Genomic DNA, 17,650 nt, shown 5'->3' on the forward strand with positions numbered 1-17,650 from the left:
TACCCTCTCAAAACCTCTCTGAAACGACTGAATATAAAAGTAGGAAAATATCCTTAGCAATACTAGACAACCAGAAAAAGTTCCATCACCAGACCAGAGCACTAAGGAATTTCTGGAAGATATAAAGCAGGTGGAATCAGTAAAACCCCAAATTGCTAAAGAGCCTGAAATGAAGAGTATCTCGGCTAAGTAAATGCTACCGGCAGAACCTCAGAATACTCCCCAGAATCAGAGGGAGAAAGTGTGGCCAGCAAATGTGGGTCAGCTGTCCAGTAAGTACTGGAGGGTTTGGTAGCAATTTGCTAGCCTTCTACCCTCAAAAAGGCTGACTCCTTGTCTTCAGGTTGAAAATGATGAGAGAAGAAGGGCTGTGCTTTGGGTACGTGCATCTGGCCCAAGATGTAAAAGGAGCCCCCATTCCCAGAAGGCAAGTTTCTTGTGAACATCATAAAGCAAAGTCCAACTGGTTGGATAGCCTTCCTCCTCCCTCCTACATCCTCCACAGACAGAGATCTTATAACTTGCATTCACAGCGATATTTCTAAATTATGCGAAGGAAACAAATTCATGTATATCCTCATATATAAACAAGAACAAAAAATCATAGAACAAATGAATGGATGAAAGAAAGTATTTTGTTTAATTTAAAAAACAAGTGTCGGTAATGGAGAAAAATAAATTCTAGAAATTAAAAAAAAAACTTTATCTCATTCATAAAACAAGAATAAGCCATTAGAAGGACTTCCCTGGTGGTCCAATGGCTAAGACTCTGTGCTCCCAGTGCAGGGGACCAAGGCTTGATCCCTGATGAGGGAAGTAGATCCCACATCCTGCAACTAAAAAGATTCTGCTTGTGGCAACGAAGATCCCACATGCCACAACTAAGACCTAGCACAGTTAAATAAATAAATAATTTTTTAAAAAGAATCAGATCAGATCAGTCGCTCAGTCATGTCCAACTCTTTGCGACCCCATGAATCACAGCACGCCAGGCCTCCCTGTCCATCACCAACTCCCAGAGTTCACTCAGATTCACGTCCATCGAGTCAGTGATGCCATCCAGCCATCTCATCCTCTGTCGTCCCCTTCTCCTCCTGCCCCCAATCCCTCCCAGCATCAGAGTCTTTTCCAATGAGTCAACTCTTCACATGAGGTGGCCAAAGTACTGGAGTTTCAGCTTTAGCATCAGTCCTTCCAAAGAAATCCCAGGGCTGATCTCCTTTAGAACGGACTGGTTGGGTCTCCTTGCAGTCCAAGGGACTCTCAAGAGTCTTCTCCAACACCACAGTGCAAAAGCATCAATTCTTTGGTGCTCAGCCTTCTTCACAGTCCAACTCTCACATCCATACATGACCACAGGAAAAACCATAGACTTGACTAGACGAACCTTTGTTGGCAAAGTAATGTCTCTGCTTTTGAATATGCTCTCAAGGTTGGTCATAACTTTCCTTCCAAGGACTAAGCTAATTAACTAACTTTCAATTTCATGGCTGCAGTCACCATCTGCAGTGATTTTGGAGCCCAGAAAAATAAAGTCTGACACTGTTTCCACTGTTTCCCCATCTATTTCCCATGAAGTGATGGGACCGGATGCCATGATCTTCGTTTTCTGGATGTTGAGCTTTAAGCCAACTTTTTCACTCTCCACTTTCACCTTCATCAAGAGGCTTTTTAGTTCCTCTTCAATTTCTGCCATAAGGGTGGTGTCATCTGCATATCTGAGGTTATTGATATTTCTCCCGGCAGCCATTACAAAAAATGCAGACTACTTGGAAATTAAGATCATGAGAGCCAAGAAAAAGAAAACAAATCAAGCAGACAATAGCACCTCAGAAGAGCTGAATAATGGAATGAACACATCTGAAGAACGAACTAGATACAACTGATTCTCTTGATTAGCCACAGAATATTTCCTTCAAGGTGATCATCACAGAGTGTACTCTGGCAGGTCCCTCCAGCATTCCATGGGCTGGAGGAAGACCTGGAGCTAGTTGGGAGGAGAAGAGGGCAAGCATCTCACTGCAGGTTCCCAGAGGGTGGGCCTAGTGAGTCCACTCTGAGCCTTCTACATCTACTTCGCCTAGGTTGTACCCTTACCTGGAATGTCCAAGGACTATTCACTTTACTGAGGTCTACTCCACTTAGAGCTCAGCCCAGGGACCATCTCCCTCTGGGAAGTTTTCCTTGACCTCCCTTCTCTACACTGATTTATATTTTCTAGTATATCTATGGAGAAGGCAATGGCACCCCACTCCAGTACTTTTGCCTAGAAATCCCATGGACGGAGCAGCCTGGTAGGCTGCAGTCCATGGGGTTGCTAGAGTTGGACACGACTGAACGACTTCACTTTCACTTTTCACTTTCATGCATTGGAGAAGGAAATGGCAACCCACTCCAGTGTTCTTGCCTGGAGAATCCCAGGGACGGGGAAGCCTGGTGGGCTGCCGTCTATGGGGTTGCACAGAGTCGGACACGACTGAAGCGACTTAGCAGTATATCTACATTTGACCACAGCTAAGTTTAACTCACTGTATTATAATTACCTATTTGTGTTTCTGTCTTCCTCATGCTCTGAGGGATATTTTAACGGGAGGCATCACTTCTATTCAGATACACAGATGTGGATATGTCATTCATTCTCTTAATGTATCTTGCATGCCTACTAGAAGAACTAAGTGCCTGTTCTAACATCTACAGGAAAACATACAAAAATGGTCCTGTCTACCAAGGCCATGGTCAACCCATCATTAAATACAGGTACCTATCTACTCCAAGGTGGAGCTCTCTGAATTCAGTTAGGGTGCTATCACATTCTGGAACTTTCTGAATTTCACCAGGTAATAGTTTATGCAAACGGGCCTCTAAGAATCCAACAACTTGGTCAAAATCTAGGAAGCCTTACTACATTAACAGTCAATTCATTTTTGTCTCCCCAAAATGGATACACTGTTGGATATTTCACTGGGTGATATTTGAAAGTTATCCAGAGAAAGTCCTAAAAGGTACTTTCACCTTTATACTGCTATTTCTGCTCTTCTTGTATGTTACTCCTCAACCACTGAATTGCAAATTATGCAACTCTGTCATGCCAGGACTGTAGCAGGATATGAAAGGACACCACAATTAACACTACAGATCATCTACCATCCCAGTCAACTGAAATATTTGTGTCTTGAATAAAACTCACGGAAATGTGAAAAGGGCTTTCACTCTCCAATTCCTCCTGTCCCCTGCCCAAGAGCCAATATATTCTCTATATCATCTCTTGGATTACATGCATCAACAGGAACAAAGCAGAAAATAGAAAATGTACTTGACCTGAAAAGCAGGTCATCTGGAAATATTAGAGAAAGGTAAAGAGCTAAGCCTTTGCAGAAACACAAAAAAAGCAATCAGTAAGAATACTAAAACCCTTCCTTCTATCCCAATTTCTCAATAAATCCCACTTTTAATAGAAAGTCATAAGTATTAATCCCATTAATCACATATTTATTTCGTTGAGTAGGTAAAACTCCTTTTCAGGTTGGGAAGAAAATTCCCTAAATACAGACATTTAAGATCAACTCCCTACGGAGCCAGGAGTTTAGAAGTTGAGGTATCCAGAGGAAGTGGGCACATCATAACCCCCGTACACCCAAATTTATAATCTCTTTTTAAATTATTCCCCATAAACAAGACAAGAGCAAAAGTAATAAGTTCTACCGCATTACTTCATGGGAAATAGATGGGGAAACAGTGGAGACAGTGTCAGACTTTATTTTTCTGGGCTCCAAAATCACTGCAGATGGTGACTGCAGCATGAAGTTAAAAGACGCTTACTCCTTGGAAGGAAAGTTATGACCAACCTAGATAGCATATTCAAAAGCAGAGACGTTACTTTGCCAACAAAGGTTCGTCTAGTCAAGGCTATGGTTTTTCCTGTGGTCATGTATGGATGTGAGAGTTGGACTGTGAAGAAGGCTGAGCACCAAAGAATTGATGCTTTTGCACTGTGGTGTTGGAGAAGACTCTTGAGAGTCCCTTGGACTGCAAGGAGATCCAACCAGTCCATTCTGAAAGAGATCAGCCCTGGGATTTCTTTGGAGGGAATGATGCTGAAGCTGAAACTCCAGTACTTTGGCCACCTCATGCGAAGAGCTGACTCATTGGAAAAGACTCTCATGCTAGGAGGGATTGGGGGCAGGAGGAGAAGGGGACGACAGAGGATGAGATGGCTGGATGGCATCACTGACTCGATGGACGTGAGTCTGAGTGAACTCTGGGAGTTGGTGATGGACAGGGAGGCCTGGCGTGCTGCAATTCATGGGGTCGCAAAGAGTCGGACACGACTGAGCGACTGAACTGAACTGAACTGAAGGGTTTGCCGCACCTTCAGAAGCTAATATTGTGAGACAAGAGAAACAACACATTTTAAAAATGAGACACTATCTTCTCAAAACAATTGTTAACAGTCTTTAGGTAGAAACTCCTTAAAGAAAATTGAGTGCTCCTTCCATTGCCATTAAAAATAAATTCTACTCTTCCAACAAGATGGGAAGGCAGCTGGAACAGGATTCAACATAAACTGAAGAGAACATTAAAAGTATTTCAGAAAACTCTGTATTTCCACACAAAGAAAAAAAAGAAAATGATTAAGGGTGTTTTCTTTGAAATAATGTCTACATGCAAAATTCACCATCTAGACTTAAGCACTACCTTTTAGAGATATAGTACAGGGATGGGGGCTAACATAGGAAAAAGGTAGAAACAGAAAATGTGCAAAAGCTCAACTGGTTTTTAATAATCAGAAGCACAGACCTAGAACTCAGGAAGAGATACGTTCTCAACTCTTTTATACTTAGTTCTTATCCTTCTATAAAAGTACATTCAGAGAACAGTCTTGAAGTGAAACTAAAGAACTGAGGGGCAAGGGAGAAGAGAAGGAGAGTCAGGGAAGGGTGGCTACTCATTCTGCATTGAAAAGTCTGACTGCCTGTCTCAGCTCCAGTTCTGAAATCTTCCACACTGACACTGAATGAGACATCATCACAACAGAAAGGATGATATGCTTCAAACCTTGACAAAACAACATTTAGACATTTATATATTCGAATATACAGTGTTTAGCTGCATTAGTTCTCCAAGTAGGGATACCAAGTTAGAAGTTATGGCCTAATTAGCAAGTGGCTTAGTGACAAGTATAACCTGCTATATCAAAATTGCTCAGTAGCTACACAGATTGTAGATGATAATTTATGAAAGAAACTCTAATTCAACTATTAGTGCAGTGTCAAACAAAGGACAGCAGAATATATGTTGACGTTTCTACATACGTGTTTTACAAAGGAGCAACTCTAAACAATAACTATAAAGAGCACATACTATACTAAACCAGTCATCATTTTAGCATCAGAAGTGCTAATAAACACAAGAGCTTTGTTTTTGCACAGAGAACTTTGTCACAGATGGCCCTATCATTTTCCAGTTGAAAATCGTACATGTCAATAGAAATACTCCAAAGTATTTACAATCTTAATTTAAAGCATTAGAATCCACACAATCAAATTATTAATAAATGGCAAGTTGGGAGTTTCCACTTACGTAGATATATTGTTGAAGCTGAGAAACAGACGTTGGAGGCAGGGCAAATTATCCACATCTCTCTAGAAGGAAACAGAAAGCAAAAATCTATCAGCTGAAAGGAAAAAAAATATATTATAAAATGTCTTCTTGTTCAGCTGTTGAAATACATAGCCATTGCTAGTTACAGCAACCTTGCTAGACCACTGAATGCTACTAAGCATTGAGCTCCATTCTTCTCCACTGCAGATTAAATGGGAGGGTTTTAGTACATCCGCAGAACAAGCTGCACCACTCGCAAGGTAAAAAGCACTGAGAACAGAGGGAGATGCTGCTGCTGCTGCTAGCCTCTTCAAGCATGATTTTGGGAAAGGAGCCAAAGTGCTACTTCAGCCTTTCAACTGTAGCACAAATACAGTATGATCAAACATTTGTTAAAAATCACTTGGAAAAGAATCTGTTCAAACACTTTAAATTTTAAATTTATGCAATCAGCTTTCCAAACAGTACTAAGAATTTCACAGCCATTCACCTCACTATTCTCAAACCCACAGAAATACCCCACTCAGTTGCAGATGAACCAATACACTGACAGTGCCCCCATAATGCTAAAAGGAGATCATCATAACTCTCAGTGAAGGGTACTGGAAGGGCAATTTCCATCTAAGCGAGAATCCAAGGTTCTTACAATTGGAAATCTATGCTGTTCTGTTTAGGTGCAGCACTCCTGAGCAAAACACTGCTGTTTAAATACAGTTACCATCAGCAAATATTGAAATGTTTTGGCCCAAATGATTTTTTACTAATTTTATTAAAAGACACAAACCTTCTGAAAAGTCTGACATATTCTGGAATACCAGAATCTTAAGAGGAAGCTTAGTAATTACCTAGCCCATAATCTCATTGTTCACATGAGAAAAAGTAAAACAGTTGAGGCTGTGGCAGGGGCAGCACGGGAGAGGGGTGGAAAGGTGACCAGGATACATACTGTCATACACACAGAAGCCAAAATAGGACAAGATTCCAGTTATTCTGACTTCAGTGGTCTGCTTTTTACAATCCTACACAAACTGGTACTTCTAATATTAAATATTTTTCACTTTTATTATTTACAATAATTTCCACTTATATCCAACTGAATGATGCTAACGTAAAAATGTACATTTTACATAAATTGTGACCAATGTTTAAACCCAATCAAAACTTGTCTTACTCTTTCCATAAGTCATCATCTTTCTTCCTCCCCAACTTTCCTTCCTCCCTTTTAAAACTACCATTTCCAAGACCAAATAAAAATGTAGTCAATGCATCAAAATTACAGACAAGTTCAGCTTTTCCAAAAAGTCATTTATTTATTTTTAAAAACTTGTTATACAAAGAAAATATAAAAGTGACAGAACTGTGGCAGAGCCACGTCTCATTGATTTTTTAGAGGACATAGGAGAAATGAATCTGGCTGAAGACATTTCCCATATAGTTTTCAGGGCTGTAATTTCTAAAAGGAAAGGATAGCTTGCTTCCTATCTGGTCTCCGGAAGTTTAGAGTTACAGTCAGATTGAAAGCCTGTCTGAGGAATCTCTTCTCTTAAATTCTTCCTGGAACCTAAGGGAGATATTTCTGGGCATAAGCATTGTTTGCTGACATCTAACTAGGAGAAAACTGAGAAGCAGTAGCCTGAATCTCCTTTGGATCAAGGCATCTTTAAAAAAAAAAAAAATTTTGCTTTTTTCTGTGCGATCACTCTCACAAACATGGAGAAGGTTCCTAAAACCCACTGGGCTTCTCTAAGAAGTAGGCAAGTACAAATCCCACAAAGTGACAGTACAAACAGGGCAAGGATTCTCCGAATGCCCGAGGAAGAGGCATTACGACAGGAAGCGGAGTGGCTACGGTGGGCACACTAAACCAACTTTCCAGAAAAAGACTAAAACTACAACAAGATTGTACTGAGGCTTGAATGCATTTAGCCTAACTGCAGATTTAAGAGAATGAGATGCAAGCATTTTGAACTGAGAGGAGATAAGAGGAGAAAGAGCAAGTGATCCAGTTCTGAACTTCATATTTTGTTTTATTATGAAGACAATAAAAATTGGAGATTGTTTGCTTCATTTAGTTGCAATTGGTTTTTGGAAGGGAAATAAACTAGTGCCATCCATTTTTTAAGAAATAGTCTTCTTTTGGGGCCCCAGCCGACCACCATCAAAGACTACAGATACACAGACACACATTTCAAGACAGGTTTTTTACTATTAAAATATAAACTCAAATTACATCAGGCTATAAATTGTGAGCAAAGGGTTTTTTAAGTTTATTTGATTATAATGTTTTATATTTATTTTCATTTAAGAAGCAAAATTTTACCAGAAGTTTTTATCAAATTTTCAAAATTATTAACTCTCATCTGATAGAGGTATAAAAAGTATTCACAAGTTGAAAAGTTAAAATTCAGAATTCAACAACATATACCCCAAAATCATTTTAGGAGATAGCCTTTCCAGAACTTTAAAAAGCAAAATAATTACCCACAAGCATTGTTGTTGTTCCAAACTTCATTCCTATAAGAAAACTATAACTTTAATTTTTCTAGCAACTCTAAGATATACTCCGTAATGAATTTCTAGCATTATAATAGACAAAAAGAAATATTCTATTTATATCAATTATCATGCATGAGTTATTTACAGAAGAAAAAAAAAAAAAAAAGACTGCTGAAAGTTACCAGAAGATGGTTGCTCTAATATGAGAGTGAACCAAAGATGTAGATACATAAGATCCAGGAAGTCGATTCACTATTGGAGAGAGACAAGAGAAACTCAAGGATTTCATCTCCATAGCAGGCCTAAGGGCAACCAATCTACATTACAGACAGAGGACAAAGGGCTAGAAAAGGTATCTTCGAAGACAGAAAATGAAACAGATAGATTACTTGAGATCTTTGCCCATATAGAGAAGAATTTTAGAGTTCTGTTGGGGAGTTTGGACCTTCAGTTAATGGAGACGTGAGACAGTTAGTTATTAATGTCAGAGAAAACAAAAGTTTAGTATCATGGTATCATGTATCATAGTATCATAGTATCATAGTATCATAGTATCATAGTATCAACATTCACTTTGAAAAGCTCATCTTGTTCTGCCAGACAATCCTAACCTGAAAATCCGAAATCTGTTAGTTGCTCAGTTGTGTCCGATTCTTTGCAACCTTATGGACTGTAGCCCACCAGGCTTCTCTGTCCACAGAATTTTCTAGGCAAGAATACTAGAGTGGGTTGCCATTTCCTTCACCAGGGAATCTTCCTGACCCAGGGATTGAACCTGGGTCTCCTGCACTGCATGCAGATTCTTTACCATCTGAGCCACCGGAGGGTAACCTATTATGTCATAAATTCATCAATCTGAAGCTAGTGCACTGAAAGACCCACCTTAAACAAGACCCCCAAGAAATCTCAAAAATACATATCGTGACTTGGTCTTTAAAATATGACTAAGACTGTGTCAAGAAAATGTGCTCTTCCTGTCAGGAAGTAATAATCTCAACTTTTCTTTATCAGCAGGTTGTTCTGGTGTTACACTGGGGAAGCCAGCACTCAACAATCTGCATATAATTATTTTGGAATAATGAGGAAAGCTAAAATAGGGGTTACAGATAATTTAAGAAAGCTAAATCCTTATAACATTGAGAAAAAGTCAGCACATTTATTTCACTGTCAAGTGTCAAATCCTCCCAGAAATTCTTTTCTGGAGGCAACTATTTCACAGGCACTGAAACTATTCCAAAGGGGCAATAACATACCTAAGATGGGAAAAAGAAGATGAAATGTTTACATACAGGGGAATAGTTACAGTTCATCTGTTAACCTCTTAATATCAAATTTATTATATTTAACAAAACACACTTCTGGGAATCACATTCAAAATATGTTTTGAAGTTAAGACACAAAACCATTTTACAGATTTTTAAAAATATATTCTTTAAAAATAGACTTTAAACATTATTTACTATATGGTTATTGAGAAGAATATAACTCTTTATTTTTCAAGAGAATAATGACCTGCCAATGTAGAAGCATGTTTGTCCTACCCAGCTCAGATGCTGTTTTCCATATTCCTAAACTTCACAAAAGAACTAAATGATTCAGCAGTTTGACCCTGTGTAGAACATCTATTACTGGAGCTATTTTTAGAGCAGCCTCCTGCAGGGGAATGAGGAAGAAGGGTGAAGAGACGGAGGGTTTGGCATACAGCAAGGAGAACAAAGATGACTGAAATAAAATTACAGCAGTTCTCATTTTGTTACTTATTCTGTGACACAAAAAAGTCAGTGTTAAAATATGTAGGGGTAATTATCTTCATTTTGAGAACTAAAAACAAAGCACTGAATAAGCTTGAAAAAAAAAACAAAGTGTTCCTTTTTATAAAAAGGTTTGTAAATTCTAAAACGACTTACTATGGCCATCACTGTAATACAGACACATATTATATGAGGGATAATATGTGTAAGCCATCATATCAACAACTCAAGTCATATTTTTATATACCATGAAAAAAAGTCTATTATCTGCCTCTATTATCCAAAAGCAGTAACATCCATATTTACTTTTTACATTTATTTATGACATATTACCTGGCAATTATCAGTCAATCTAGGTGCAAGCTGCTCTTTCAGTCTGATTTATTTCTATACACTGTTGTAATCCCCTGAAAATAAAAAGGAACTGAAAACCAGACTAATAAGCAGGAAATGACACTCTGACTACAGAGATTTTCAGTCTTTATAATCTAAGAGAGCTAGATATAACCTCTATGAGGAGAAATAGAAAAAGCCTCAATTTCACAATCACAGGCATTTCCACACTTGAATTTCTAGTTCAAATTTACATCACATGCTTGATCTAACAAAAAAGAAAGTGTTAGTCGCTAAGTCGTGTCTGATTCTTTGTGACCCCATGGACTGCAGCTCACCAGGGTCCTCTGTCCATGGAATTCTCCAGGCAAGAGTACTGGAATGGGTAGCCATTGCCTTCTCTGGAGATCTTTCAGACAAGGGATCGAATCCAGCTCTCTTGCACTGCAGGCAGATTCTTTACCATTTGAGGCACCAGGGAAACCCAAGATTCCTCATAAAAAATGGTCCCTGACATTCTTACCCTTACCACTACAGGCAAAACTCACTAGAAAGACACAAACTCAAGTCAGACTTTACAGCGTGTGTGTGTGTGAGTGTGTGTGTGAGTGTGTGTGTGTGTGTGTGTGCATGAGTGTGTGTGTGTGCGCGCACGCACACATGCACGTGCACACTCAGTCGCTCTGTTGCTCAGTTGTGCCTTAGTCTTTGCAGCCCCATGGACTGTAGACTGCCAGGCTTCTCGGTCCATGGAATTTTCCAGGCAACAATATTGGAGTGGGTTGTCATGCCCTACTCCAGGTGATCATTCTAATCCAGGGATCAAACCAGTGTCTCTTGCATCTCCTGTATTGGCAGGTGGCTCTTTACCACTAGCACTACCTGGGAAGCCTTATTGCATTTTCACAATGCAGATGATTAATGAAAAAAACTACTATGAGCAAGAGTAAGCATAAATTCTAGGCAATAAATGTAGAATTACCAAAAAACTAAGAAAATATAATAACTTGATAAAGACTATGGAATGTCTATGTTTAAAATTATTAGATAAATAAAATAAATCAAAACATGAGAAATTGGGCATTTATTTTTTGAAATTCATGCAGAACTTCTAGAAATAAAAAATTATGGTCATTATTAAAAATTCAATGGATGGACTGAAAATCAGATTAGACAAAACTAAAGAGAAGGTTAGTGAACTGGAAGAAACATTATAGAAATAAAAATCATGCACAAATGTAGCAGAGAAAAGTAAGAATGATGGAAATTTTAAGAAACAAAGAATAGAACAAGAAGGTCCATACCATGTCTAGCAGGTGCTGAAGAAGCAGAAAGTGAAAGAGATCAATATTTGAAATATAAAGCCTCAGAATATTCCTGCCCCCATAATTAGTCAAAGAAATGAATCCACAGATTCATAAAACATAGATATTGGGTATGTTAATAAAATTATCATATTTAATAAAATCTAAGATATCATCTGATGATTATTTTATGTAAACCTAGTGAAAATAAACTTATGATTAACCAATAAAATATCACTTTGAATTTTTATTTCATTATTACCAAATGACTTCTTTTAATTTACTTAAACATATTTTTTAAAACCAAATGTCATTTCTTTACACATAAAAATTAGGCAAAATAAATTTGTTAAATTAATGATCTCCCCAAATATCTCCATGTATAAAGCTACAATAGTTAGACAGTATAGTCTTGGCATAATGGTAGACAAATAGATGGAACAGAATAGAAGGTTCAGAGAAAGACTCATTTGACTATAACTCAATTTTGAAAAAGAAACCAGTTTAATTAAATGGTGGAAAACAAGTCCATTTGAATAACGGTGATGGAGAAAACAGACATTTCTATTTGAGAAAAATGAGTCATGACCCCTACATCTCACACCGTGTGTGTGTGTGTGTGTGTGTGTGTGTGTGTGTGTGTGCAGTCACTCAGTTGCATCCGACTCTCTGTGACCCCATGGACTATAACCCACCAGGCTCCTCTGTCCATGGGATTTCCCAAGCAAGAACACCTGAGTGGGCTGCCATCTCACACCATACACAAAACTTAATTAAAGGTGGATCACAGACCTAAAATGAAAGGTAAAAGTATAAGCCTTCTGGAAGATAACAGAGGAGAACATATTTATGATATCTGGATAAGCAAAGACTTCCCAGACAAGACAAAAAAAGACACTAATGATAAAAAGAAAACAAATTGATAAACTGTATGTCACTAAGACTTAAAGTTTCTGCAAGTTGAAAATATTGTTAAGAAAGCAAAAAAGGAAGCCATGCAGAAGATGCATTCAATATATAAATGAAATAAAGGGCTGAATCTAGAATGAAGATCTACCATACTCACTGATTAAAAACATAATATATATATATATTTTTTAATGGGCAAAAGACATGAACTGATACTTCACAAAAGGATATACCAAAATAGCTAATAGGTACCTATTGTCCGTGAGTTATCAATTAGTCTGAGTAACTGCAAGTAAAACTACAGTGAGAATGTAACACAGCTTTGTCAAATGCAGTTATCTTCCTTTTAAGTATTTCACTGTTAATTAGCAAAATTGTGTGGAGTTAGAGTCATTCTTCCAATGAAAAGCATATTTCACTAATATTAAATTTGTTTTTGCTATTCTATTTCCATGTTTTTTGGAATAATGTTTGATTTCAATTCTAAATTATGCTATAAAATTTTAAAATACATTTTGCAGAGTAATTAAACCCCACACATGTAATACCAACAACTGAACTGATAATAATATAAACAATTATCAAAGTCAAATTCCCTGGGGGTTCTCAGTTCTTTGGCCAGATCCCCAGGTTGGGAAACCTTTTGTAGACCCTAGAACTTTTGCAACAGTGTGAGAACTTCTTTGTGTATAATTGTTCTCAAGTTTGTGGGTCACCTGCTCAGCAGCTCTATACTAGAGCTAATGGTGGCCTCCTGAAAGCTAGTGGAGGTGATGGAATCCAGTTGAGCTATTTCAAATCCTGAAAGATGATGCTGTGAAAGTACTGCACTCAATACGCCAGCAAATTTGGAAAATTCATCAGTGGCCACAGGACTGGAAAAGGTCAGTTTTCATTCCAATCCCAAAGAAAGGCAATGCCAAAGAATGTTCAAACTACCGCACAATTGCACTCATTTCACACACTAGCAAAGTAATGCTCAATATTCTCCAAGCTAGGCTTCAACAGTACGTGAACCAAAAACTTCCAGATGTTCAAGCTGGATTTAGAAAAGGCAGAGGAACCAGAGATCAAATCGCCAACATCTGTTGGATCATAGAAAAAGCAAGAGAATTTACACAAACATCTACTTCCGCTTCATTGACTATGCTCAAGCCTTTGACTGTGTGGATCACAACAAACTGTGGAAAATTCTTCAAGAGATGGGAATATCAGACCACCTGACCTGCCTCCTGAAAAACCTGTATGCAGGTCAAGAAGCACAGTTAGAACCGAACATGGAATAACAACTGGTTCCAAACTGGGAAAGGAGTACATCAACGCTGTGTGTTGTCACCCTGGTTATTTAACTTATATGCACAGTCCATCATGTGAAATGCCGGGCCAGACAAAGCACAAGCTGGAATCAAGATTGCCAGGAGAAATATCAATAACTTCAGATATGCAGATGACACCACCCTTATGACAGAAAGCAAAGAGCAATTAAAGAGCCTCTTGATGAAGGTGAAAGAGAAGAGTGAAAAAAGTTGGATTTAGAAAAGGCAAAGGAACCAGAGATCAAATTGCCAACATCCACTGGATCATCAAAAAAGCAAGAGAGTTCCAGAAAACAACTACTTCTGCTTTATTCACTATGCCAAAGCCTTTGTGTGGATCACAGCAAACTGTGGAAAATTCTTAAAGAGAAGGGAATACCAGATCATCTGATCTGCCTCCTGAGAAATCTGTATGCAGGTCAAGAAGCAACAGTTAGAACTGAACACGGAACAATAGACTGGTTCCAAATTGAGGAAGGAGTACGTCAAGGCTTCATATTGTCACCCTGCTTATTTAACTTATATGCAGAGTACATCATGAGAAACCCTGGGCTGGAAGCACAAGCTGGAATCAAGATTGCTGGGAGAAATATCAATAACCTCATATATGCAGATGACACCACCCTTATGGCAGAAAGTGAAGAAGAACTAAAGAGCCTCTTGATGAAGGTGAAAGAGGAAAGTGAAAAAGTTGGCTTAAAACTAAACATGCAGAAAACTAAGATCATGGCATCTGATCCCACCACTTCATGGCAAATAGGTGGGGAAACAGTGGCTGACTTTATTTTTTTGGGCTCCAAAATCACTGCAGATGGTGACTGTACCCGTGAAATTAAAAGACAATTGCTTCTTGGAAGAAAAGTTATGACATAGACAGCATATGAAAAAGCAGAGACATTACTTTGCCAACAAAGGTCTGTCGAGTCAAAGCTATGGTTTTTCCAGTAGTCATATATGGATGCGAGAGTTGGACTATAAACAAAGCTGAGCTCAGAAGAATTGATGCTTTTGAACTGTGGTATTGGAAAAGACTCTTGAGAGTCCTTTGGTCTGCAAGGAGATCCAACCAGTCCATCCTAAAGGAAATCAGTCCTGAATATTCATTGGAAGAACTGATGCTAAAGCTGCAACTCCAATACTTTGGCCACCTGATGTGAAGAACTTACTTATTGGAAAAAACCCTGATGCTGGGAAAGATTGAAGGCAGAAGAAGAAGGGGATGACAGAGGATTAGATGGCTGGATGGTATCACCGACTCAATTGTCACGAGTTTGAGTAAACTCCGGGAGTTGGTGATGGACAGGGAGGCCTGGTGTGCTGTAGTCCATGAGGTCACAGAGTTGGACATGACTGAGAGACTGAAGTGAACTGAACTGATGTAGATTGTAACATATATTCAGATTTCAGATTTGTTGAAATATTGAAAAATACATGCCTCAAATTGGTCAAATATAGTAGTTCCATATCTATATAGATCATAGTGAGTCTGAAAGACTTCAAGAAGAAATCTTATAATCTTAAAACAAACAGAGGAAGTAAAAGACTACCAACAAAAAGTGATTGATGACAGTTTAATTACAATAATAGAAAACTGAAGACAAGGGAATATGCGCTTCAAAACATCCAGGAGAAAAACAACTGTCAACCAAATCCAGAATCAGTCATGAGTAAAAGCAAAATAAACAAGTTACCAAACAGAAACTGAGAAAGCTTACTACCACCATAGCCGTCTTAAAGGAACTTTATCTAAGTTATATACTCTGGGAAGAGTGGTAAAGCCAAACAAGTATGTGGCTGAATCCAAATAAACACCGACTAAAAACACAGCAATTAAAATATATAAATTGGATGGTTAAAAAAAAAGGAAATACTAGGCAACGAAAGCATGCAAAATGAGAGGGGTTTACTGGATTCAATGATTCTAAGGTCCTTTTTTGAGAAGAAGGTAGGGACGTGTACTTGACTATAATTTAAATCAACTGTGTATTTTAAAATGCAATAGTAACCATTAATGTAAAGAAGAACAGAGAAAACTCCATCAACTGGAAATCATACATAAGAAGAAAAATAGAAAGCTTGAAATAATATCAAATTGATGAATGGAAATGTATGTAATCACAATTAGTATAACAGACAAATGTCTGATCAGAAGACAGATTCTCAGATTGTAAATTTAAAAATGAATTGTGCATGTGACCTACGCATATGTGGATATTTAATTTGCTAAAAGAAGACACTGCCAAGGGGAGAGGGAAGAACAAAAAGAATTTACTTTTCAAGAAAATGTGCTGGGACAACTGGTAATCCATATGAGAAAAAAAAATGAAATTGGATTTCAATGGCACATCACAAGCAAAAATCAATGCCAAATAGATGAAACACCCCCATGTGAAGAACAACTTTAAAACTCTTGCAAGACAACGTAGAAAAATATCTTTATGTCCTCAGCCTATAAAAAAGGATTTTTCAAACAAAAAGAAGAAACAATAAAGGAAACTATTGATTTTTACTTCTGTTTCTCAAAGACAGCAGAAAGAAAATAAATACTACTGATCAAGAGGAAACTGCAGCCATGAAATTAAAAGACGCTTACTCCTTGGAAGGAAAGTTATGACCAACCTAGATAGCATTTTGAAAAGCAGAGGTCTGTCTAGTCAAGGCTATGGTTTTTCCAGTGGTCAGGTATGGATGTGAGAGTTGGATTGTGAAGAAAGCTAAGTGCCGAAGAATTGATGTTTTTGAACTGTGGTGTTGGAGAAGACTCTTGAGAGTCCCTTGGACTACAAGGAGATCCAACCAGTCCATTCTAAAGGAGATCAGCCCTGGGTGTTCTTTGGAAGGAATGATGCTGAAGCTGAAACTCCAGTACTTTGGCCACATCATGCTGATGCTGGGAGGGATTGGGGGCAGGAGGAAAAGGGGATGACAGAGGATGAGATGGCTGGATGGCATCACAGACTCAATGGACGTGAGTCTGAGTGAACTCTGGGAGTTGGTGATGGACAGGGAGGCCTGGTGTGCTGCGATTCATGGGGTCACAAAGAGTCAGACACGACTGAGCAACTGAACTGAACTGAATAGGAAAAAGAAAAAGACGTTATAACAGTGGGCAAAGGATAAGGCTATCTGCAGAACAAGCAATATCAATATCAAAAATGAAAAAAAGATGATAGACATTCAATCCCATTAGAAATTCAAATCTCAAAATAATACAATTTCATAGTTATAAGACTGGCAAAAATTAGAAGGTCAACATCTGACAACATCAAGTGTCAATAAAGTTGTGAAGTTAAAGAAACTCTCAGGGAATGCTGATGGAAATGTAATTTGGTACAACCACTTTGGGGGAAATGTGGCAGCAACTAATAGAGTGAAACGACGTGCATAGTCCTGGCACCAAGCAATGCTTCTCCCAAGTCACCATTTAGCATTATTTTTCAAAGGCAGATTACAACCAGTTTTTCATTAGTCAAGAAACCACTTCAGGGACTTCACAGGTAGCTCACTGGTAAAGAATTCTCTTGCAATGTAGAAGATGCAGGAGACATGGGTTCTATCCCTGTATTGGGAAGATCCCCTGGAGAAGGAAACTGCAACCCACTCCAGTATTCTTGCCTGGGAAATCCCATCGACAGAGGAGCCTGGTGGACTACAGTCCATGGGGTCGCAAAGAGTCAGATACGACTGAGCATGCATGCACAATGTAAATTTTATTAACATAGATTACGGCTAAAACTGTCTGAAAGCCACTGTCCAAGGGAAACTGTTATAATTATGCACAAAAAGATACACACAAAAATATTATTTCTTAACAATAAAAATTATAAATATTATCCAAAAACAGAAGAATAAATATTTAATCATAATCATATAGTATTATATAACAATGAAAATTAGTGAACTGGAGCGATAGGTATCAATACATATAAATCTCAAAGCA

At 38.2% G+C, this 17,650-nt stretch overlaps 1 protein-coding gene across 5 annotated transcripts in view; it reads right to left on the minus strand.

Annotated features, from left to right (window-relative positions):
- Positions 1–17,650, minus strand: part of LRRC49 (leucine rich repeat containing 49) — a 160,953-nt gene that overhangs the window by 109,615 nt on the left and 33,688 nt on the right. For all 5 annotated transcript variants that reach the window (XM_025296222.3, XM_025296220.3, XM_025296221.3 and 2 more), the window contains one exon: positions 5,581–5,642. In XM_025296222.3, coding sequence (XP_025152007.2) covers positions 5,581–5,642 — 62 coding nt within the window. The remainder of the gene's footprint in view (positions 1–5,580; positions 5,643–17,650) is intronic.

The sequence above is a fragment of the Bubalus bubalis genome, chromosome 11 (genome assembly GCF_019923935.1).
Source record: "Bubalus bubalis isolate 160015118507 breed Murrah chromosome 11, NDDB_SH_1, whole genome shotgun sequence".
Lineage (NCBI taxonomy): Eukaryota > Metazoa > Chordata > Mammalia > Artiodactyla > Bovidae > Bubalus > Bubalus bubalis.